Source organism: Grammomys surdaster, unplaced genomic scaffold (assembly GCF_004785775.1).
Source record: "Grammomys surdaster isolate TR1022 unplaced genomic scaffold, NIH_TR_1.0 190, whole genome shotgun sequence".
NCBI lineage: Eukaryota > Metazoa > Chordata > Mammalia > Rodentia > Muridae > Grammomys > Grammomys surdaster.
The window spans coordinates 1,743,865-1,766,874 of NW_021604635.1; the positions used below are offsets into that span (position 1 = coordinate 1,743,865).

General features: G+C 44.5%; 1 protein-coding gene across 2 annotated transcripts in view; it reads left to right on the forward strand.

The window, feature by feature from the left end:
- Window positions 1-23,010, forward strand: part of Afg1l (AFG1 like ATPase) — a 161,622-nt gene that overhangs the window by 99,124 nt on the left and 39,488 nt on the right. For both annotated transcript variants that reach the window (XM_028769041.1, XM_028769042.1), the window contains exon 8: window positions 12,368-12,450. In XM_028769041.1, the coding sequence (XP_028624874.1) occupies window positions 12,368-12,450 (83 nt within the window). The remainder of the gene's footprint in view (window positions 1-12,367; window positions 12,451-23,010) is intronic.

Sequence of the window (23,010 nt, forward strand, 5' to 3'; positions counted from 1 at the left end):
ACTTTAGAAATCTTTGTTTTGCTTTTTTGCCCCTGTGATAAAATAACTTGAATGGTACGTGTGTTAGCCCCACTCCTGTCTATGGTATTACAAAATACCTTAGAGTATTTTTTTTTTTTTTGAGGGTGATTTAAAACTCTGGAGTCCTGGCTCCAGATTTTTTTTTATTCTTTTTTTTCATATTCTTTTTTTTTTAAATTAGATATTTTATTTACATTTCATATGTTGTCCCCTTACCCCATCCCCCACCCACCCGGGAACCCCCTATCCCCTTACCCCTCCTCCTTCTTCTCTGTGGATGTAACCCCCACCTACCTCCCGACTCCCACTTTCCCACCCTCAAAATTCCCACCCCCTGGGGCGTCCAGGCTTCATGAGGTCAAGGATCTCTCCTTCCACCTGTGCCCGGCAGGGCCCTCCACTCTTACGTATTCAGCTGAAGCCCTGGATCCCTCCCTAAGTGCTCCCAGGCTGGTGGTTTAGACCCTGGGAGCTGTGGTTGGTTGGTATTGTTGCTCTCCTCATGGTGCCACAAACCCTTTCAGCTCCTTCAGTCCTCACTCTAACTCCTCCATTGAGAACCTCATGATCAGTTCAATGGCTAGTTGTGAGCATCTGCCTCTGAATATGTCAGACTCTTGAAGACCTCTGAGGAGACATCCATATCAGGCTCTTATCAGCATGCACTTCCTGACTTCCACATCAGCATCTACCTTTGGTGACTGCACATGGGATGGATACTCAGGTGGAAAGGTCTTCAAATGGCAGTTTTGCTTGGTTTCTTGGTTCTGGACCTAGGTCTATGGGCAGCATTTGGTGAGTGTCTTTTGGCTGGTAGATTCTGAGACAGTGCGGGTATTACATAGCAAGAGACCGGTGCCAGCCTGCATACTTGATACATGCTGTGTACATGTGCATGCTGTACATATGTGTCTTCTGATGTCGGTATTCAGTCATGGGAGCTCAGCCCTGGTGACATGCACGGGTCCCAATCGTCTTCCAGAAGCTCCATCTCTAGATACTAGTGGGATTAATTTCCCATCTTCTGATAACTTCACATTGGGGATTAAACTCTTTTTTTTGTTTGTTTTGTTTCGTTTTGTTTTATTTTGTTTTGTTTTGTTTTTCGAGACAGGGTTTCTCTGTGTAGCCCTGGCTGTCCTGGAACTCACTCGGTAGACCAGGTTGGCCTCAAACTCTCAAACTCAGAAATCGGCCTGCCTCTGCCTCCCAAGTGCTGGGATTAAAGGCGTGCGCCACCACCGCCCGGCGGGGATTAAACTCTTAACGAGGGAAGAATCAACCAAAATGAAATATGTATGAAAATCCCATTTTGAAACCTGCTACTTTCTAAGCTAACTTTACAAAGAAAAACAAAACATATGGGCAAAAAGAAAATAGCATTGATATATGACTTTGCATTCACCCAAATTACTGACATCATCAATCAGTCAACCAATCAACCAATCAATCAATTGCCACTGTATGATTATAGCAACATATGGACAAGATTTTGTCACTTCTGACTGGATCACCAAGTTGGCCCAGGGAACTGAAATGGTCTTAAATGACATTCAAGGTTTTATATAGCTGGTTTAGGTTTTCTACAGTTTTTACTGATATTTTAAATATGATAAATACTGTATTTTATGAGTCCAAATATTTAATTTAATTTATTTTTATTATGTTATATTTATTATATTTATGTATTTTGTATGTGTGTGTGTGTGTGTATGCTGTTTTGCCTGCATGGATTTAAAGTGCACCATGTACATACAGTTACCTCAGAGGCCAGAAGAGGGTGTCAGTTCCCCTGGAACTAGATAAAGGTTGTGAGCTTCCATGTAGGTGCTGGCAACCAAATCTGGGGCCTCTACAAGAGAGCAAGCAGTGCACTTAACAGCTGAGCCTTCTCTCTAGCCCCCTAAGTGTTACAAAGGACATCGGTTTATCTAGATTAGAAGACAGAAAGTAAATCGTTGGCATTCCAAATAAGACCTGGTTGACAACAGAGTCCCTCCAAGCTGGTGCCTCTCTTCTGTGGATGGTGGCAGTGGTGGTGTCTGAAGTGTTCTTCAGAGTTCTGACCACAGAGACACTCCTTCAGTGCTGTGTGGAGTCTGGTCAGCTATCCCACCAGCCTCTGATGCTTTGCCCTTTTGGAAAGAATGGAGGCTTGGCTACCTTGAATGTATTTTTCAACATATGTAAAACTTCATTGCTTCAGGAGAAGAGTGAACGCTTGGACACCTCAGTTGTGCTCACAACCCAGCTCTATAAGTGAGGCTGCTGGAGTGTGAGTTGTTGAAATCCCTTTCTATACCAGACCAGCTCAGTACCAAGGCCATCTTCTGCTCCTTCTGTACATGCTCCTAGTGGCTTTATCAAGTTCCCTTCGTCGGATGCTCTGCCGTTATCAGTGTGTTGTTCCTTCAGCCATTCAAATCGTTCTTGACAGCCCAGATGCTTTCTGACTTTTGTTGCCACGTAGAAGAATGATATTGGTTTTTGTTGTTGTTGTTCATCCAAGTGTAAACAAGAGGACCTCGAAGGCAGTTACGGTGACAGGAGCACCTTAAGGGAGGGCAGGTTTATTTTGATTTTTATCTGGTGATCGAGATTTCAGAGAGGCTTCAGTTCACATTGGCAGAAAGTCCTGATGATGGACCAGGACACAGGACAAGGCTTGAACCCGGATCAGGTACAACTTTCTAAAGCCCGTTCCTAGTGACCACACTTTCTCCACAGCCTTCACACCTGCCACAAGCTGGGTACCGAGGACTCAAAGCATGAGCCAGGAGAGACTGCACATTCAGATCATAGCACCCACACTTGAAACCCCAAAGGGTCCGAGCTCTCTCTCAGTGCAAAATGACTTCAAGCCAGCTTCAAAAGTCCCATAGTCTTAACAGACCTGACACTTTTCAAGAGTTTAAAATCTTTTCTGAGACTCAAGGCAGTCCTTATAAAATCAAAACTACAAGTTCTATACTCCTGTAGTGGGACATAGCAAACATCCCCAATCCAAGAGGGAGGAATGGGCAAAGGAGAAGAAAAGACTGGACCAAAGCCACCAAAGCGCGGCAAACAGTAAACTCCATAGCTCCCTGCCCAGCATCCTGGGCACACTGGTTATGATCGGAGATACGCCCAGCTAAGGCAGCTCCGTGTCTGCGGCCCTGACATTTGTAACGTGTGGTTCCTCTCTTGGGCTGTATTGCTCAGTGCTCGTCCTGGGCTCCCCCACCATTTCTTTGCTCCCCTTTTGAATTAATACATATTAATTATTTATAATGGGCTTCATCAAGACATTATCGCACTGCATGTACTGTGTTTTGATCATATCTCGCACTGCTTCTCCCCCCCCAGCTCCCGTTGCCCCTTCTCTCCTTCCAGCGAGTTCTCTTCTACTTTCGTGTCCCCCGATTTTTAATTTTTAATTTTAATTTATTTGCTACCTCACTGGATTTCACTACAGTTGCTTACATGAAACATAGAAGCTATGCAGAGAAGCACGGGGCAGCTTCCCCCTGGCTACACCACTGAAGTAAATGTCGTTTCTCCTCCTCATACCTCCCCCCCCCACCCTACCACCATGAACTATGTATAAACCCTCAGAGAGGGGTGGGCTCTCCTGAGCTCCTCCCTGCCTGCGACATGTTAGTGAGCCCAGTCCTATGTAGAGCTTTTACGGCTGTTCACAGCCATATCCTCCCCTTCCCCTCCCCTTACATTCATTCTGCACCTTTGGTGATGGTCCCTGGTCCCTACAGGAGGTGGTTTAGAGGCCCTGCTTATGGCTGAGCATCCAACAACAGTCACTTATTCTAAGTACTTTACGTGGTGTGGGTCTCTGCAGTTACCACTGCCCTTGTCTACACACACAGGGTACCGGCCTTCAAACTCTTTGCGGTTTTTAAAATTACTGAGTGTGCGGTTTCCTTATGACTTTTCATACATCACTAGTTTTGGTCGGCCTCCTGGTGTGCTCTCCTCGGCCCTTCTCTCACCCCCTCCCTACTTACACCCCCACTCCAACAGTCCCCCACTTTTATACCAAATGTGATCTATGACCCCTGTCTCCGCAGCGCTAATTATTTCAGTCTTCCCGTATTCACTGGGACGTGCGTTGTGCTCTAATATATGGTCTAACTTAGAGAAAGTTTAGTGGAAAAGCTGTGATCTGTGGTATTTGTTTGGAATTCTGTATAGATGTTCATAAGGCCCTTTTGACCTATGATGTCATTCTAACTGTAATGTTTCCATTTATTTATTTATTGATTGATTGATTTATTTTTGATTGAACAACCTGTATGTTGGTGGTTATAACATGCAGAAGCCACCCACCATTGTGGAGTTAACTTGTGACTTTATATCTTGTAGAACTTGTTTTATAAGGTGGGTCCACCAGTGTTTGGAGCGTGTATGTGTAGAGTTGTAATGTCTCCTTGAGGGGTTCCTCCTCAGTCATGATCAAGTGACCTTTAAACACCCTCCCCCCCAACTAGTTTTACCTCGAGTCTCTTCCCAGGCATTGTGTGGCAGTGCCTGCTTGCATCCTAGCTCTGTCTATGTGGATGCCACGCTCCATCCTTTCACTCTAAGGTGGTGTCTACCTGTGGTGAGGTGTGATGAGGCAGAAAATAAACGGACCCGTTTTTTTTAGTCCAATTGGCTAGTCTATGTCTTTTGTTTCAGGGAATTTGGGCCATTAATATTTAGAGTTAGTGCTGAGGGGTGTGTGCTACTTTTAGAAAGGAGGAGAAGTTCTGAACCAGCTTATTGAGAAATCAATTCCCTTTGTTGCAAAATAAAAGAGAGATAGAGAAATGACATGACTAAGTAACTGGCAGCGGAAATAAACTTATCAAATTGGAAATTCTGCCAATGGTTGGGAGGAAAAGAAAATGGTGGGTAGCCTGAGGTAAATACCTGAATCCACCAGACTGTCTAAGTGATGGTGGGTAGCCTGAGGCAAATACCTGAATCCACCAGACTGTCTAAGTGAGATGCCCTCACCATCATTAGCTGCCCAGTCACCTAGGAAGCAGCTTGTGGCCACAGCTCCTTCGAGTTTGTTAGGCAGGTCCAAAATAAGTATTGAAGTTGGCAGGTACTTGTTGAACTGCGAGTGCACATTTGTGATGTAACACAGCATGGCATATTTATGAAACATAAGAAGATTCCAAGGAAGCAGTCTCCATGTTTAAAGTCCAGTTGTGAGGGGTTGTGGAGTTAGCTGAGTGGATAAAGTGCTGGCTGTGCAAACATGATGGCCTGAGTTTGTCCCCAGAAGCCTTTTAAAAGCTAGATAGGTGTGATGGCTGCTAGCGATCCCTGGAGCAAGCTGGCTCGGGACACTGATACAGACTGGCAGTCTCCAGGCTCAGCAAGAGGACATGCCTCAGAAAATAGAGAGTGGGCAAGGAAGACACTAACATAAACTTCAGGCCTTGACAGACACAGGCATGCTCATGTGTACCACACACGCACATACATGTATACAGACACACTATACACACACACACACCAATTGTAAACCAGTGGTGGTACATGCCTGTAATCTCAGCATTTAGGAAGCTGAGACAGGTGGATCACCAATTTGAGCCAATGTGGGCTAAGTGAGTTCAGGGCTATCCCAGGCTACATACTGAGATTCTGCAATGAACAGACAGGTTTAATTGTAAGCACAGCAGCAGCAGCAGCAGATAAAGAGGGGTGTTTACATGCCACTGGTGTGAGCGTGGATCAGCACAGCCATCGTAAGAAGCCGCTGATGTCCACTGGAGCTAAGCATACTCTTACTGTGCGGCCAGTCGGTTCCTGTTGGAGGTCTGTCTGACATGAGTGTGGACACAGTGCAGCAGAAATCACTTGCAAGAATGTTTGTTGCTATGTTATTGGTAAAGCTAAGCAACTGGGAGCCTCGGCTGTCCATGGACAGTAGACCATGCTGCCCTCTGTGGTCCATGCCTGTTTTCCCAGACTCTGCAGGTGGAAGAAGGAGGATCAGGACTTCATGATCATCTTCATTATATGGTGACTTAGAGGTTAGCCTGGGCTACAGGAGACCCTGTCTTAAGAAGCTAAAAACTAAACCAATAAATAAACAAAAAACCGAATAAATAGAGCCACAGAAGTATGACTGTTCTGGCAGACTCACAAAGAAAATACGACAGAGCGACAGATAAATTAGTGACATACGAGCCTGGGAGCAGGATCTCACAGACATATGAGAAGACCTTAGCACCCGACTGGGAGTGAAGGAGAAGCCATAGAAAGCCATTCTGTGAGACGCTGGTCCCTAAGGGCTTATTGCAAGTTGCTATCACTGTGACGGGAGGTCGGAGGACAGTGCTAGTGGCTGAGGTGCAGTGACTTTTCTTCCCAAAGTCAAAGGCCTTTGACTTGTGCTCACTCACTGCTGTACGCAGTCTCCTTCCTGTTCCTCCTAGATCTTCCTAATTGCATTTTCAGATTATTTAATTGTATTTGTCCTTTGTACATAAATACACAAACTATTTGAAAATAAATTTCACTTGGAGGCTGATTGGGATAGTGCTTATGCATGAAAACCAGCACTGTTAAGAGGACTCGGGGCTTGAAAAGATACTGGGAAATTAGGGGATGCGGTAGAGGGTAGATCCTTTAGGTTCGTCCTCAACTTGGAGAGAGTAACTTCCAGCTCTTACACCCTTCTGCAAAGCGCTTTGAAGAATCTAGGCTAGTGTAAGTGCAAACAATCTGAAGATTTGACGTTTATTTTTCCTCTAAAAATATAAACTGAGAGTTAATCTCTTGCAGACAATTAAGAGCTCATATCCTCGGGCTTTGGTTACAGCTCTTAGCTGCTGATTAGGTGTTCCTTGGTGGTGATTACTGAAAGTACAAACGCAATCATTTGCTGCGGCTTAATCACTCATGTTTGAGAAGTTAGCTACCCAGAAAGAGACTGAAGCTTGTAAAACTTCCATTAGCCTTATTTTTAATACAGAAAAAAAAAAATAAGGAAAGAAAGAAAAAGAGAAAAGGAGAAGAAATGATGGCTAAATTACGATTATTGGGTCAGATAAGATAAATTGTAGTCGAGAAGAGATACAGAACCTGGCAAATTTATGGCCCTGAACGGACAGGTTCCCTGTGGTATGCTGTCTGCAGCCGAGGGAACAGATGAATGGCTGCCCTGCTCATTGTCCAGGATGGCTTCCTCAGAGAAGCAGAGGAGGACCGGCTCTTTAATCATGCTGGTGGCTGAGCCCTTGCTATCACAGGAGGGACAAAGGGGAGGATAAATCTCTTTCCTCGGGTTTTCCACAGTATTCAAAGTAGAAAGGAAGAGAGATGGAGGAAGGGACCGATGGATGAGCAGGGCTTTTATTTTGTTTTTAACAGGTCCTATGAAGCCCGGCGAGAATGGGACGGTGCGCTTGCGCGCTGCTACGCTTGCGCTTGCGCGCTGCTGCACTCCTTTCTGCTGTGATAGGTTACAGGCAGTTCTGAGAGTGAGGCGTGGAATGGATTTAAATGATAAGCCCTGGGTGACTGTGAAGGCAGTTAGGAAGCCATAATTTTGTTAGGTTCAGGGGCCATTCTTGGAACGTGTGCTGCCAAGGCTCAGCTGTCTGATTCCTTCAGAGGTCCAGCTGCATGGAGCTTATTTTATGCAAAATAAAGTTACAGCGGCAGCTGCATAATCCTAATACCGCCCATGTACCTATCCTCTAGTCTAGTTTTCTGGATCTCTGCTTTTAAGTCAAAAGATTGCCTAGACTATACTGATATGTCCTGAATATGCCTCAGTCAAGTCCCTCTGGCTCACTGGTCACCCTGAGAATGGGCTCTTGTTGCCACTATGGGTGGACTGCCTTGGGCCATTGAGAAGGAGCCCTGTGCCTATATACAGCAGTGCATCTCGGGAGGAAGAAGGATGCTACCTCCCAGGTGTGCCCAGGCTGTATGTTCTCGTGATTCATTGGTGGACAGCCCATGTCTGTAACACACACGTACAGGCTTAAGAACAGTTACTTCTTACAGCCTTTAGTTCTTGTGAGCTCAGCTGCTCGTCCAGCTTCCTCAGCACCATGGTGAATGGCCGAGGCTGGAATAGCTGGGAACTGGTCACATGCCTTCAGGATCTTTGCATGGAGAGCTTAGGTTTTCTTGTAGCATGGTAGCCTCTGGGCAGTTGGACACTTACCTGGCATGTAGGAGTACCTGAGGAAATATACCAACTACCAGCTAAGAAGGTGCTGCGGGTGCCATGTCAGTTTGGTACCTATCATTATTTCCAGTTTTTTCTCCTTTTTTCCCAGGTACTAGAGACTGAGTAGATGGCCCTCTGCATCTAGGCAAGCCTTGTATCACAGAGCTGTCCCTTGGTCTTGTTTGTATTTTGTGTTTTGAAATAGGCTCTCCCTAAGTCACCAGTCCCAGTGTTTTGGAGTTTGTTTGCAGGGTCTGTCTATGCAGCGTTACCTACTGTGGCACTATAGCTAGGCTGTTCCTAAATGCACAACAGTCCTCATGCCTCAGCCTCCTGAGTGCTGCCTGGGATGACAGAGTGCCCCGCTGTGCCCAGAACCTGGGATGACATCGTGCCCCACTGTGCCCAGAACCTGGGATGACAGCATGGGCCACTGTGCCCAGAACCTGGGATGACAGTGTGGCCTTCTGTGCTCAGCACCTGGGATGACAGCATGGCCTTCTGTGCCCAGCATTTCCACTTTCCTCAAGTAAAAGTTCAAGGGACAGATCACAGACCCTGTTTCTTATTGATTGACATATTCTTACTGGTTAACTGTTCTCAGTATTTTGGCCTAAGAGATTTGAAAAATGGAATTTTTATTAATAAAATATAATAGAGTCATAAAGATACTTTTCCTCATCAAGTTTTTTAAAATTTAGTTTTTGTGTTTAATACAATCTAAAAGGATATCCTATAAATATTTCTTGACATGTCCTGAACACTCTAGATTACTCTACTGCTCAGTGAACATGTGTGTATGTATGTATGTATGTATGTACACATGTTCCCTCCATCCCACAAAACCCTAATTGATCCAGGTAGGTGTTGCAAAGTTCATGAGTTTTTGCAAAAAGATATTTAGAGTGGTGTGTGTGTGTGCGTGCACGTGCGAGCGTGTTGTTTACATGTACATATCCAAATGTAAAGATGTAAAAATTCGTAGGGTAGTTTGAGACCCCATGTCTGAATTAGGGCTGTAGGTCAACAAGCTCACAGGTTTCAGGAACTAGCTGGCCACAAAAAGAAGAAACTAGCCAGAAGGCAGGTCAGCTAGGTCGTTCGGGGAACTGGCTCACCACAAAGGATAGCAGAACTGAAGATACAGGTTGGCTGAGTTACTCCGGGAAATGGCTGCTTACAATGGTCAGGATAAGGTCACATTCCTGAATAGAATGTGTACAGGATGTTTCCCACTCCCCACCTGGTTTGTGACTAGCTAAATAATGAGTTGAGAACTTTCTACTATTTTTATGATATGGGTTGGGATTTTCCTCTGTTCCTCCTTGGCTTCCCCCTTTACCCCTCTGGTGTGTGGTTTTGTCCTTTAAATATCCCTTGCTCTCGAGCCTGGGGGTCGTCACTCCTCTGACCTTGCATGGGACACGAGTCTCTGCCTCAGCGCTGAACCTGCCCGAATAAACCTCTTGCAGTTGCATCAAGTCCGTTCTCTCTCGTGGTTTTTGGGCGGTTGCGTCCCAAGACTTGAGTGAGGGTCTCCCCTCTCTGGGGAGTCTTCCACAGAGAGGACGGAAGGAAAGATTATTTGGGTGAAGAAAGGACTAATGACACAGGATGATCCAGGTAGAAGGAGGCCTCTAGAACAGAAGGGAACACTGAAGACCTGATGGCTGGAAGGAGGGATGAGGGAGTGGCAAATAGTTAGGGTGAACGTAGGTCTGGAGAAAGTATCACTTGAGAATGGCCATTTGGTGTTAAATGTCAGCACAGCTGTCTCTCAGATTGCTTTTCCTCCACCTCTGTGCTGAAGTATTCTTTCTGGTAGCTCCCATCTTCCTTTTCCAGAGTAATAGAAATTGGCTATTCTAAGAATCCCAAATGTAGGTACTTGGGGAAATTTACTGACAGCATAGATTTGGCAAAGCTTCAGAAAACATAATACAAAACTTACTTTTAAATTGCTATTTTATTGGCATTGTATATATTTTGTGAAGGAGGTGCTACCTGCCAAGGACCAGCCTTGACTTGGAGAGGGTTCCTGAGAGGAGTGTTTGAGAGCAGTGATAGAAACTCAAGATCAAGGTCAAATTGTGCAGTACAAGCTAACAGGCTGTTTTCTGTGGAGACAGGTTTCCAGACTGCTCTCTCTTGCAATTCTGATAACTCTGGATAGCTCATCTCTTGCAGATCAAAAGTCCAGTCTTTTATTTACATATCAATTCAGTCATTACCCCAAGCTTCCTTTTGATTATCTCATGAATCAGCATTCCATTACCCAGACTCTTGATTCTTAGAGATAGCCACATTTTTTTTTAAATATTACAAAAGAATTCAGAGATCTACCTTTGTAAGCAAAGACAGTGAGCTAGCTGGGTGGGATCCTGTGCTGACATTACCATTTCTACCACATCGAGGCCCAAACTAGCTCCGTTCCAGGCTGACCTTGAACTCAGGAATCTGCCTGCTTTTGTATCTTTCTGGCAAGCTTGCTCATAGTGCAGGTGCCTCTGTTTCAGGTTCATGAAGCCCCTCATACAATTCATATTGTATCCTTATATTTTGCATAGTTGATAAATTATATATATATATTTTATTTTTTTATTTTTTTATTTTTTTTTGGTTTTTCGAGACAGGGTTTCTCTGTGTAGCCCTGGCTGTCCTGGAACTCACTCTGTAGACCAGGCTGGCCTCGAACTCAGAAATCCGCCTGTCTCTGCCTCCCAAGTGCTGGGATTAAAGGCGTGCGCCACCAACGCCCGGCTAAATTATATATTTTTGAACTAATGTTTTCAAAGATTTTTTTCCCACTGCCTAAGGGCTGTCCTGAAGATCTCAGCATTTACTGTTTTGCTGAGACATAGACACCCTTGTTTTCTGGACTCAGGCTGCTTCTAACTATCATGGAGTCATTAGCCTTGGCAGGGAGAATATTTCCTGAAGGGGACATAAAGTAAAAAATATATAAATATTTATACAAACAAGCCTTATGCTCACAGCAACCACTGACACTGTGGAGGCCCACACCCTGCTGGCTGTGTCCCATGGCAGGAACCTTGTCACGCTAGCCCTTGCATGGACAAGCTGGACTTGGCAGTATTTAATATTGCAACTTCAATTTTATGAATTTTACATGAGTTAAATTGTTTTCTAAGTTCATTGCATTATTTTATTGAAATATCTCAGGAACCCTGCACACACACATGCTAGTGTGTGTGGTGCGTGCGTGCCCATGTGCTCGAGCACGAGCACACACCCACACATACCCACCCACACATACATATACATACATACATACACACACACACACGCACACATTCCTTAGGGATCTTTTGTTTGTTTTTCACTTGTCAGGATCATTTTTCCAAAGCATTTTTTAAAATTTTATGTTTCTAACAACAAAATAAAGTATAATAAGGTAAAACTATCACATCAAAGTTGGATAAGGCAAACCAACAGAAAGAAAAGAGCCCCAAGAGCAGACACACGATCAGAGACCTACACAGTCACACACTCAGGTGTCCCATAAAAACACTAAGCTGAAAGCCACAGTGTACACGCAGAGGACCTGGTGCAGACCTGTGCAGGCCCTGTGCTTGCTGCCTCAGTCTGTGAGTTCATACGCACTTTGCTCAGTTGATTTAGAGGACCTTGTTCTGCTGGTGTCCTCCGTCTCCTTTGCTCTTACTCTTTCTGTCTCCTCTTCTGTTGCTCTTCTTCTCTGAGCTCTTAGGGGAAGGATTTGATGTAGACATCAAATTTAGGGCTGAGTATTCTACGGTCTCTCTCCCCTGACCCGTGTGTGTGTGTGTGTGTGTGTGTGTGTGTGTATGTGTGTGTGTATGTGTGGATCTGGCTGAGGGTCTCTGTATTTGTTCCCATCTGCTGCAGGAGGAAACTTCTCTGATGATGGCTGACTAAATCCCTGATTATGAGTATAGCAGAATATCATTAGGGGCCATTTAATCATTCTTATTTTTATTGTTTTTTTTTTTTTAAGACTGTTTATGTGATATTTGCTTGGTATTGGCCCTGGGCTTTCTAGTCTCTGGTAACTTGGTCATTCAAGCAGTGTTGGGTATGAGTACCATCTCATGGAAGGGATCCTTAGGTCAAATCTCTTTCTGGTTTTAAAAGATTTTTTGTGTGTGTGTGTCTGCATTATAGGAATATTGCAATACGGTCCAGCTGGATTCTGGGGTAGATTATCGGAAAAGGGAACACACCCCTGCAAGAAAACTCTACTACCTGTAAGTATTCTTTTTGTGTGTGTGGTTTTTAATTTTTTAAGCTTATAATTTAATGATTTATCAAGAAAAGATTAAGAAAATAAGTGTTTTATTAGAACCCAAAAGACTAATCTGAATTTCATAATTTTAAACAAAATGTGATGATGCTCACTTCTTTATACCGCTTTAACCATTTATATTTGCATCGAATGTGTGATTGGGTAAAACCTTAATTATGTTTTTGGGGAGGAAATGACAGATGGTCAGGAAGTAATGAGTATCCCCTCAAAAGAGGCTGTGATATTAAGAGACTGTCTTTAATGTGCTAAAGGAATTAATTATTTGTGGACATCTCCGAGAAGCGTTCCATCCCCGTCCCCCACAATTGTTGCTGTGTTTTGTTAGACAATCTGTCTATATTTACTCTTGTTGATTGACTCTCATGCATAACTGATACAAAATGTATCCTATATGCAAATACAACAGAGTATGTCTTGAAGTCCTTTAAGAGACTTTCCTGAGTAGGAGCACTTTATAATAATAGATGTCTTCAACACGTGCAGTTATTGCTAATAATTTCAAACAAATGCAGTTTGTTTGAAAATGTCACTTGTGAGGACCCCGGGCAGGAAAAAGTGCTTTCTAGATGCAACTGTTGTTCAATATCTGCCAACAGTGCTTGGCGCATAGTAGGCTCTCAGGAGCTACACCCCAGGACTAGTTGTAATTTAAGTAAAGGGCATGTTTCCGGTAATTTAAATTTTGATGACAACGTGCCTAGGAGAGGTTGAGAAAACTTCTTGTCTTTGCCGCTTTGTAAGCAGGAGTACTTACTGTTTTTGAAGCAGAAATTAGCCAGGAAAATCACATAATTAAAATTGCATACTTTATAGCATACCAAAGGGACTGGTGCAGCTTATATTCAGATGCTGGTGATTACTATAGATGCTTCTTCATCTGTCCTTAAGTACTTAGTCTTTAAAGTACTTTATAATTTATAACAATTCTCTGAACGCTATTTTCTGCTTTCATATGGACACTTTCTCCTCAGTTTCTTTTACCTTGAGGTTTTCTGGGTCTTTTGTTTTTCTGATGTTAATAACCTTTCCCTAACTTGCTGTGGCCTATTTCATGTTGTTTCCAAGTGATATTTGTCAATAAATGGTTATTTCCTTTATTCTTTTTGCAAAGTAGTATTCCCTGTTTTTAGGCAAAGTATTATGGAAAAATTAAAGTATTTCTTAGTGAATAATTTCTTAATTGAAGAAAGTGAGCTGGGGCCCTAGTCAGTTGGCAAAGTCCTCACCAAGCAGGTATGAGGACTGGGATTCGATTTCCAGCAGCCACGGGAAAGCTGGATGAGGCAGCATGGATACATTAACCCAGTGCTAGGGACCTGAGACCTGAGGCTCTACGCTTACTGGCCAGCCAGCGTAGTCAGATTTCTAAGTTCTAAGGTCAGTGAGAGATACTGTCTCAAAAACTATGGAAAAGATGATTGAGGAAGTTACCGCATATCCACTTCTGGCACCTGCATGCCCGCATGCGTGTATGCGCATGCGCGAATGCGCACATATTTGCATATGCACAAACCTGTGCCATGACGTCTCTGTCATAGTGCTAACACAGTCTCATCTCAGTAGGGTTTCTTGAGGTAAAAAGAGCTGCTTTTGCTGGAAGCATAGACATTTTACCTAACCTTGGGGTATTCAGTTCTTTTTCTTATTAATCAAAGTGATTTTATTTTTTAAAGTTTATTTTTATTTACTTTTTTTGTGTGTATGTATGTGTTTACATGTTTATATGAAAATTCATGCACGCACACACGTTTCTCAGGAACATGTGTGGAGATCAGAGGCACAGCTTATGGGAGCTGGCTCTCTCTTACTGCTAAGTGGGTTCTGGGGATCAAAATCAGGTAGTCAGCTTTTAGAGTAAGTACCCTCGGCCGTCTGATCTACTCACAAAGGGAGGAAATTCTAGCACAGGGAAACTCGGTTTCTAAGACATGCAGTGGGGAAACACAGACCTAGGCTAACATCTTGGAGTCTAGGGAACCAGGATGTACAAGGGAACCCTGAAATACGTCAGGGTAAGAGGCTCAGGGAGTGCCTCTTGTTTCTTCGAACGAGCCCACAGGCAGGACTCCTTCCCAGCAGAGTCAGAGAAAATCCCCTTAGGTCATGACAATAGTTTTGCTTTATCTGGATTTTGATTTTTTGTTTTTGTCTTTCTTTTTGTGGTATTAAAGATTGAACCCAGGACCTCTCAGAGATTAGGCAAACACTATACTACTAAACTATACCTCAAGCCCTAGTATTTTACTTTTTATTTATTATTTAGTTTTAAAGACTTACTTTTATCATTTTAAATTCTGTATATGGATTTATCTGGTGGTGGTAGGTGTGTGTGTGTGTGTGTGTGTGTGTGTTTGTATGTAGTGAATGGAGGCACCCTATAGTCCAGAGGTATAGGTTTCCCTGGAGCTGGACTTACACACAGGTGGTTGTAAGCAGCCTGAAATGGGTGCTGGGAGCTATGTTCAGGTCCTCTGCTAATGCAGGCTTGGCCTCTGAGCTGTCCCTTCCAGCTCCTGGACTTTTGTTTTGAGTCTTTCAGTCGTCTGACCTACCCTTGAATTGTCCTTGAGTCCAAGCTGGTCTTGAACTTGTGAGCTTCCTGCTTTATCCTTCTGAGTATCTGAGATTACAGACTCCCACACCCAGCTTATTTTATAGAAAAACTTTCTACCTCTCCCTTTGTAACAGACTCTTGTGTGCTGTGCTGTTCTCTTGCTCTGTCAAAACATGTTTCCCTCCATTACTCTCTGGACAAAGTCTGTTTCTAAATATATGGGTCCAGACTACTCCCCTGTCAGTTTTACTGGAGTCCAACTGCCTGACAAGCAGAATCCTAGCTTCTTTCTCAGAGATAGCACTTACTGTCAGATTCTCTTTCCAAAAAAAAAAAAAAAAAAAAAATTCCCTTCCATGATCGTTAATTAACTGGAAGTATTCAGATGAGATCACTGTATTCGGGCTGGAGGAGTGGCTAGACTAGAAGTATTCATTCACTCAGCATTCTACTGCTTCAGCTTTCCAAAGGCAACGAAAAATGTCCCAAATAATACTAAAAATTACCAGAGAGTTCATTCAAAACAACCTGCGAAGCTGGCCTGGAGCCAGGTGAGCAGTTCAGAATATTGTCTGCTTCCTGAGAACCGATTCACACGGACATTGCCTGTTTGTTGCCGTCCACTTCAGTTGGAGTTTTGTGTATGTGTGTTCAGTGTGTGCTCGTGCCATGACATGCATGTGGAGGTCAGAGGGCAGTCATGGGCATCAGCCCTTGCCTCCTGATTTATTCAAGTCAGGGTCTTGTTTGTTGCTGAGCTGCATAGTCCAGGCAAGCTGGCCCTTGAGCTTTCAGTAGATTCTGCTGTCCCCACTCCCCCTACAGGACATTGACATTCGCTACAGGAATGTCAGGGTTACAGGCACACACCCTTGTATACAGCTTTACACCAGGTACCAGGGATCCAAACTCAAGTCGTCAGGCTTGTGCAGAAAGCGTGTTTATCTTTTGAAACGTCCCCCTAGCCTTTAGAGGGTCTTTCTTTGCGGGTTCCAGAGTGTTTTGTTTTTTTACTTATCCCAAGTAGTTTTTAATCCTAGCTATGCTAAGCTTAGGTCAATGTTAGCAAGTTGCCAGCAACAGAGATTTTAAGTGTAAATGCTCAAATTTGCACCTGGCTGAAACCAGCTCGCCACTGTCCACCGTCCTTCCGCAATAGCTGTACCTTTAGTCCTCAGACAGGCACAGCTTCTTTCTGGATTCTTGCTGAGGTAGTCTGTTAAAGCCCAGGCGGCTCCATTAAGCTCTGGATTTCCCATTTGTAGCTGGGTGGCCACTCGGACCACTGACTTAATTTGAACCTCATGGAGCTTGACAAGCATGACAGTTACCCAAGAATTGACTTGCCCTGGATTAGCTCTTTGGGGCTGGTAACAGGAGAGGCTATCATTTGTATATGCAGTGAACATGTCTGTCCAGCAGGGGGCACAGCTATGGAGATGGCCCCATGGATGCTGCCTTGGCTGTTTTGCTGTCCCACTGGTTTCCTGAAGAGAGAATTTCCGGTCACCTTAGTCTCCCGTTTTCTGTTTGCTTTTCATTTGCTTTTAGGAACTGATAAGTGTGAGGTTTTTCTGATAAGTCTGTGGAAGGATCTAGAATGGGACATTCATAGGCGCACATCCATCTTTCCCAAATTTACATACAACCTCCATTCTCAGCACAACAGCCATGGCCTCATGGGAAGATTTGATTTCGTTTTCTTTTAAATTGTGAGTGTGTGTGTGTGTGTGTAAAATGTAATGTATTTGTATGCACATGGGTGCTGTCCTGGTTACAGTTTTATTGCTGTGAAGAGACACCATGACCATGGCAACCCTTACAAGGGACAACATTGGGCTAGCTCACAGGTTCAGAGATTCAGTCCATTATCATCATGACAGGAAGCATGGCAGTTTCCAGGCAATGGGGTGCTGAAGAAGGAGTTGAGAGTTCTACACTTTCATTCAAAGACAGCAGAAGATTGTCTTCCAGGCAGCTAGGAGAAGATTCTCAAAGCCTACCCCCCATAGTGACACACTTCCTCCAACAAGGCCACACCTCCTAATACCACCACAGGTGCATATCATGTGTGTGTGTGTGTGTGTGTGTGTGTGTGTGCCTATGTGTCTGTGTGTGTGTGTGTGTGTGTGCAAGTGTGTGGAGGACAGACGTTGATGTTTGTCGCTGCCTTATTTTTGAGTTAGAATCTTTCTTACTGAACCTGGGGTGTAGCATCTCCACTAGAATGGCTGACCAGCAAGCTCCTGGGATCCTCCTGTCTCTGCCTTCCCTCTTCCCAGTGCCTGAGTTACAGGCTCATACCACTGTACTTGTGTTACATAGTTACAGGCTTCTGAACTCAGGCCCTCGGGCTTGGACAGGAAACACCGTACCCACCGAACCAGCTCCCTAGCTGCTCATAGGTAGATTTTGAACTGAGCAGGAGCAAGTGACTGATCTGGTACTTTTTTTCTTTTCATTATTTTGTTTATTTATTCACTCTACATTTCAATATCATCCCCCTCTCTCCTCACAGTCCCCGCCCCCACAGCTCCTCCTCCCATCCCCTCTCCTCTGAGAAGGGGGAGCCCTGCCTAAGAACTACCACACCCTGGCACATCAAGTCAGTGTAGTACTAGGTGCACCCTCCCCCACTGAGGCCAGACAGGATGGCCCAGCCAGAGGAATGGGATCCACAGGCAGCCAACAGCTTTAGGGACAACCTTCACCTCAGTTGTTAGGGGCCTGAATGAAGACCAAGCCCCGCCTCAGCTACATGTGTGGATGTGGGGGCTAGTCACAGCCCATGTATGCTCTTGGGTTGGTGGTTCCTTCTCTGGGAATTCCAAGTGTCCAGGTTAGTTGGTGTTCCTGTGGAGCTCCCAACATTCTCAGGTCCCCCAATTCTTTTCCCAAACCTTCCAGAAGACCCATCAGACTCCATCTAATGCTTTGCTGTGGGTCTCTTCATCTCCATCTGGCTGCTGGGTGGAGCCTCTCAGGGGACAGTTGCTAGGCTCCTGCCTGCAAGTATAACAGAGTATATCATTAGTAGCATCAGGGGTTGGTTCTTGCCCATGGGGTGGGTCCCAGTGTGAGCCAGTCATTGGTTGACCACTCCCCCCGGCTCTCCTCCATTCCTGTCCTTGGACATCTTATAGGCAGAGCACATTCTGGGTTGAAGGTTTTGTGGGTTGTTTGCTGTCCCCATCCCTCCACTAGGAGTCTTACCTGGCCACAGGCAGTGACCACTTAGGCACCGTATCTCCCACTGCTAAGAGTCTCAGCTAGAGTCACCCCCATAGACTCCCTGGGGCCTCCTTCCACCCAGGTCTTTGGCACCTCCTAGAAATGCCCCCCACCTGCCCACTGGCGATTTCTCTTGTCTCTCTCCTCCAATCTCCTTGTCTGATTCCCACTCCCTGCCCCCCCATACTCTCTCCCAGTTCCCTCCCCTGCCTCCACCTCCAATGTCTATATTATTTCCCCCTCTGAGAAAGAGTCAAGCATCCTCTCTCGGCATTCCTTGTTATTTGGCTTCTTTGGGTCTGTGGGTTGTAGCATGGCTATCCTGTACTTTATGGCTACTATTCACTTATCAGTGAGTACACACCATGCTTATCCTTTTGGGTCTGGGTTACCTCACTCAAGATGATATTTTCTAGTTCCATCCATTTGTCTGCAAAATTCATGATGTCCTTGTTTTTAATAGTTGAGTAGTATTTCATTGTGTAAATGAACCACGTTTTCTTTATCCGTTCTTCAGTTGAGGGACATCTGGGTTGTTTCTAGTTTCTGGCTATTATGAATAAAGCTGCTATGACCATAGTTGAGCAAGTGTCTTTGTAGGATGGTTGGAACATCTTTTTGGGTGTATGTCCAGGAGTGGTATAGCCGGGTCTTGAGTTAGAACTATTCTCAATTTTCTGCTAAAATAATAAATTGATTTCCAGAGTGGTTGCACAAGTTTGCACTCCCACCAGCAATGGAGGAGTGTTCCCCTTGCTCCACATCCTTACCAGCATGTGCCGTCCCTTGAATTTTTTACCTTAGCCATTCTGATGGATGTTCTTTACAGAACTTCATATGGAAAAACAAAACAAAACAAAACAAAAAAATCCAGGTAGCTAAAACAATCCTGTACAATAAAAAACTTCTGGAGGTGTGATGACTGTTCCCAGTAGTCAATTTGACTGTATCCAGAATGAACTACAACCCAGAAAGGGACTTCAACACCTGGGAGCCGATCTTAGGCATAGTGGCCATGAACAGTTTAGGCCCAGGTAAGGTGGTACACACCTTTAATCCCATCATTCTGGAGACAGAGCCATGCAGATCTCTGAGTTCAAGATCAGTCTACAGAGCAAGTTCTAGGACAACCAAGCTTAGCTAGGGACGGAGTTAGAAAACAAAATCTGGTGATAATTTAAGGGATACTAAGGAAGCATGTTCCAGCCCCAGCAAGCTGAGAACTTCAGCCATGTGGCTCTGGCTTTAGAGTCCAGAATAGATGGGACTACTGGGACAGTTGATGCTGGTTAGCTGGAGCTAAGAAATTAGTGGTGATTAAGAAGAGACCAGCATCACTGAGGTGAAGTCTTCTGGGAAGTGTTTTCTGAGAGCACAAAGAAGCTGTGTTCCAGAGAGCCAAGGTTGTACCTCTTGCTACAGCTATACTTGGTAATATGCAACAGCCACCCAGGTGGTACTGGTTTTGAAGGCATAAAGGGGTCATGGAGAGCAGCTGAGGCTTGGCACTGTGAGAGGCCATGGAAGGCCATTGGTGAAGGTGCAGCCTCAGTTACAGTTAATGGCCCAGGACTGAAGAAGTCATGCAAAGAAGTTGAGGCTTGGTGCCATGAAGGTAGCCTATAAGAGGCTATTGGTGAAGCCCATGCAGTGGAGACACCAGTGTATTGGAGATGCCAGTATCATGGGATGATCGCCAGGAACAGCAGCAATAGCGGCATGGAGTCAACCAGAGCCTAGAGTGCTACAGAGGGTAGAGCTGGAGAAGTGACACCAGCCCTTCGGAGAAGCCCAGAAGATCATGTGTGGATCCCAGACAATGGAATAACCAGAGCCATAGGATACCTGCCAAAGAAAGCTGCTAACAGGGAGTGGAACAAGACCAGGAGAAGGAACTGTGTTGCAGTCATCAAAGCTGAAGGGAGTTGTACGTCAGACATGGAGATGGAGAGTTTGGGGCCTGCCCAGCTGTGGTTGTCTTGCTTTGGTCCAGTGTTTCCTCACTGTGACATTTTGGAATGGTAACGCATATATCCTGTGATGTTCAAAGTATGTGATCTGCTTTTTTGATTTTATAGTGATTAGAGCTAAGAGAATCTCAGAAGAGAATTTGAACTTTGAACTTTTAAACCCTGGTGACACTGTGACTGACTATGGGGACTTTTGAAGTTGGACTAAATATATTTTGCATTAAGCTGTGTTTAGGTCTGGCCCTCATAGACTCCTGTGCTCGAAGAAGCCCATGGGAACCAGAGAGTAGAATGTGGTGGTTTGAATATGCTGGCTCATAGGGAGTGGCACTGTTAGAGGGATGGCCCTGTTGGAGCAAGTGTGTCACTGTGAGGGTGGCCTTTGAGACCCTCCTCCTAGCTGCCTGGGAGCTAGTCTTCTCCTGACTGCTTTTGAATCAAGATGTAGAACATTCAGTTCCTTCTCCAGAACTGTGTCTACCTGGACACTGCCATGTTCCCACCTTGATGATGATGGACTGAACCTCTAAACCCGTAAGCCAGCCCCAATTAAATGTTGTCCTTTATAAGAGTTGCCTTGGTCATAGTGTCTGTTCATAGCAATAGAAATTTTAACTAAACCAAGAGGTATCCCCATCCCTGACTTCAGGATGTGCCACAGAGCAATAAAACTGGACGGTATCAGTATAGAATCAGACAGATTCATCAATAGCATCGAATGGAACACCCAGAAATAAACTCACACACCTATGGACACTTGATTTTTTGACAAAGAATCCCAAACTATACAATGGAAAAGAGAGAGCATCTTTATCAAACGGTGCTGGTCTAACTGGAGGTCTACATGTAGAAGAATGAAAACAGATCCATATTTATCACCCTGCACAAAACTCAAGTCCAAGTGGAGCAAAGACCTCAACATAAAACCAGATACACTGAATCTAATAGAAGGGAAACTGGGGGATAGCCTTGAACTTATTGGTATAGAGACAACTTCCTGGATAGAACACCCATAGCTCAGGCACTAAGATCAACAAATAATAAATGAGACCTCATGAAACTGAAAAGCTTCTGTAAGGCCAAGGACACTGTCACTAGTACAAAACAGCAACCTAGAGATTGCAAAAAGATTTTTACCAACCCTATATTTAACAGAGGACTAATATCCAAAATATATAAAGAACTCAAGAAGTCAGATATCAACAACCCACAAAACACAATGAAACATGGGTACAGAACTAAGCAGAGAATTTGCAACAGAGGAATCTCTAATGGCCAAGAAACACTTAAAGAAATGTCCAGTGCCCTTAATCATCAGGGAAATGCAAATCAAAACAACTCTGAGATTCCACAGACCTGGGATTTTTATGTTCTCTGTCTCTGAGTTCACAGATTGCCTCCTAATATTTTATGGATCTTGGCAGAAGAAGCCAGACATCTCTGTCAGAAAGACAGGATTTTATTAGTCTGGTACAGAGAACAGCCTGAGTATTAAGATATGTCATTCCTTCCTTGTGCCTGGGTCCCCTGGGGTGGGAGGGAGTTTTCCCAAGGCCTGGATGATTCCAGAACAGGCCTTGAGTCCTGTGTCATGAGAGGAGCTCTGAGCTTGTGTGGAACCTGTCATTTTCCAGCCAGAAGGAAGTGTGTCTGCCTTTTGTCTCATGGGTAACACTGTCTCATCCAGTTCAACCTTGGGGAGAGTGAAGGCCTTGCCTTCTCAGCACCCTAGCTCAGTGTATAGGAGAATAAAATCCTCCAGAAGTCTGTCTCAACAGGCCACTTACCAGAGATGAGAACTTTTATTTCAGTTGGCTCCTGCCTCCCAGACCTGTCACCACCGGGACATTACTGCAGCATCCTTGTGAACCACTGTTAGTGGGCTAGGATTTCACGGCTGTCTTAACTGCAGGTGTGTGGGGATTGTGCAACCTCCAGAAAATGAAGAAAATATGACTTAGAATACTTTAGACATAACCTATATTCATCAATTTTCACTTGGTGCGCATGTATATGTATATGAATGTATGTATCTCACACATCCACCCTTTGAACAGATTTCAAAACTCAGTTTCTTCTTAAATACTTCTTAGTGAAAGCTCTTTCTTGCAGCCATTCTCAGATTTCCTCTCCAGAAACATCTCTTCCAAGAAGAGACTCATTTTGGTGGCTATATCTTTGAATTCCGATTCTTAAGGAGCCACAACCAATTGGCACAAAAAGCTCCCCAGTGTGCTAAGGCCAGAGCTCTGTTTAAGGAAGAAATATCTGGAACGGAAGGATGACACACATACTCTCCTCACTTCAGCACAGCTAAAGCACCTGGCTTCTCTCCTGCAGCGTCTTTGTAACCCCTGCTCACCCCTCAGCTGCGAGGTCCACCTCAGCGATAATGTCTCTTAGCTTCACTGCTCTTCCTTCCCACACCTAAAACCTTGACACTATTTTTTAAGACAAAAATTTTAATTAAATTAATTAATTTTAAAAGTGTTTGGGTGTTTTGCCTCCATGTATGTCTGTATCATGTGCATGTTCTTAGAGGCTAGAAAGGGGGTCTGATCCCCAGGAACTGAGGTTGCAGATGGTTGTAAGCCACCATGTGGGTCCTGGTTACTGAACCTGGATCTCCTTGAAAAGCAGCCTGTGCCCTTAAGCACTAAGCCATCTTGCCAGGTCCATAATTTTGATTATAAATTGTATGTATGTGTGTATCTGTTTGTGGGTGTGTGCATGGGAGGGTGTATGT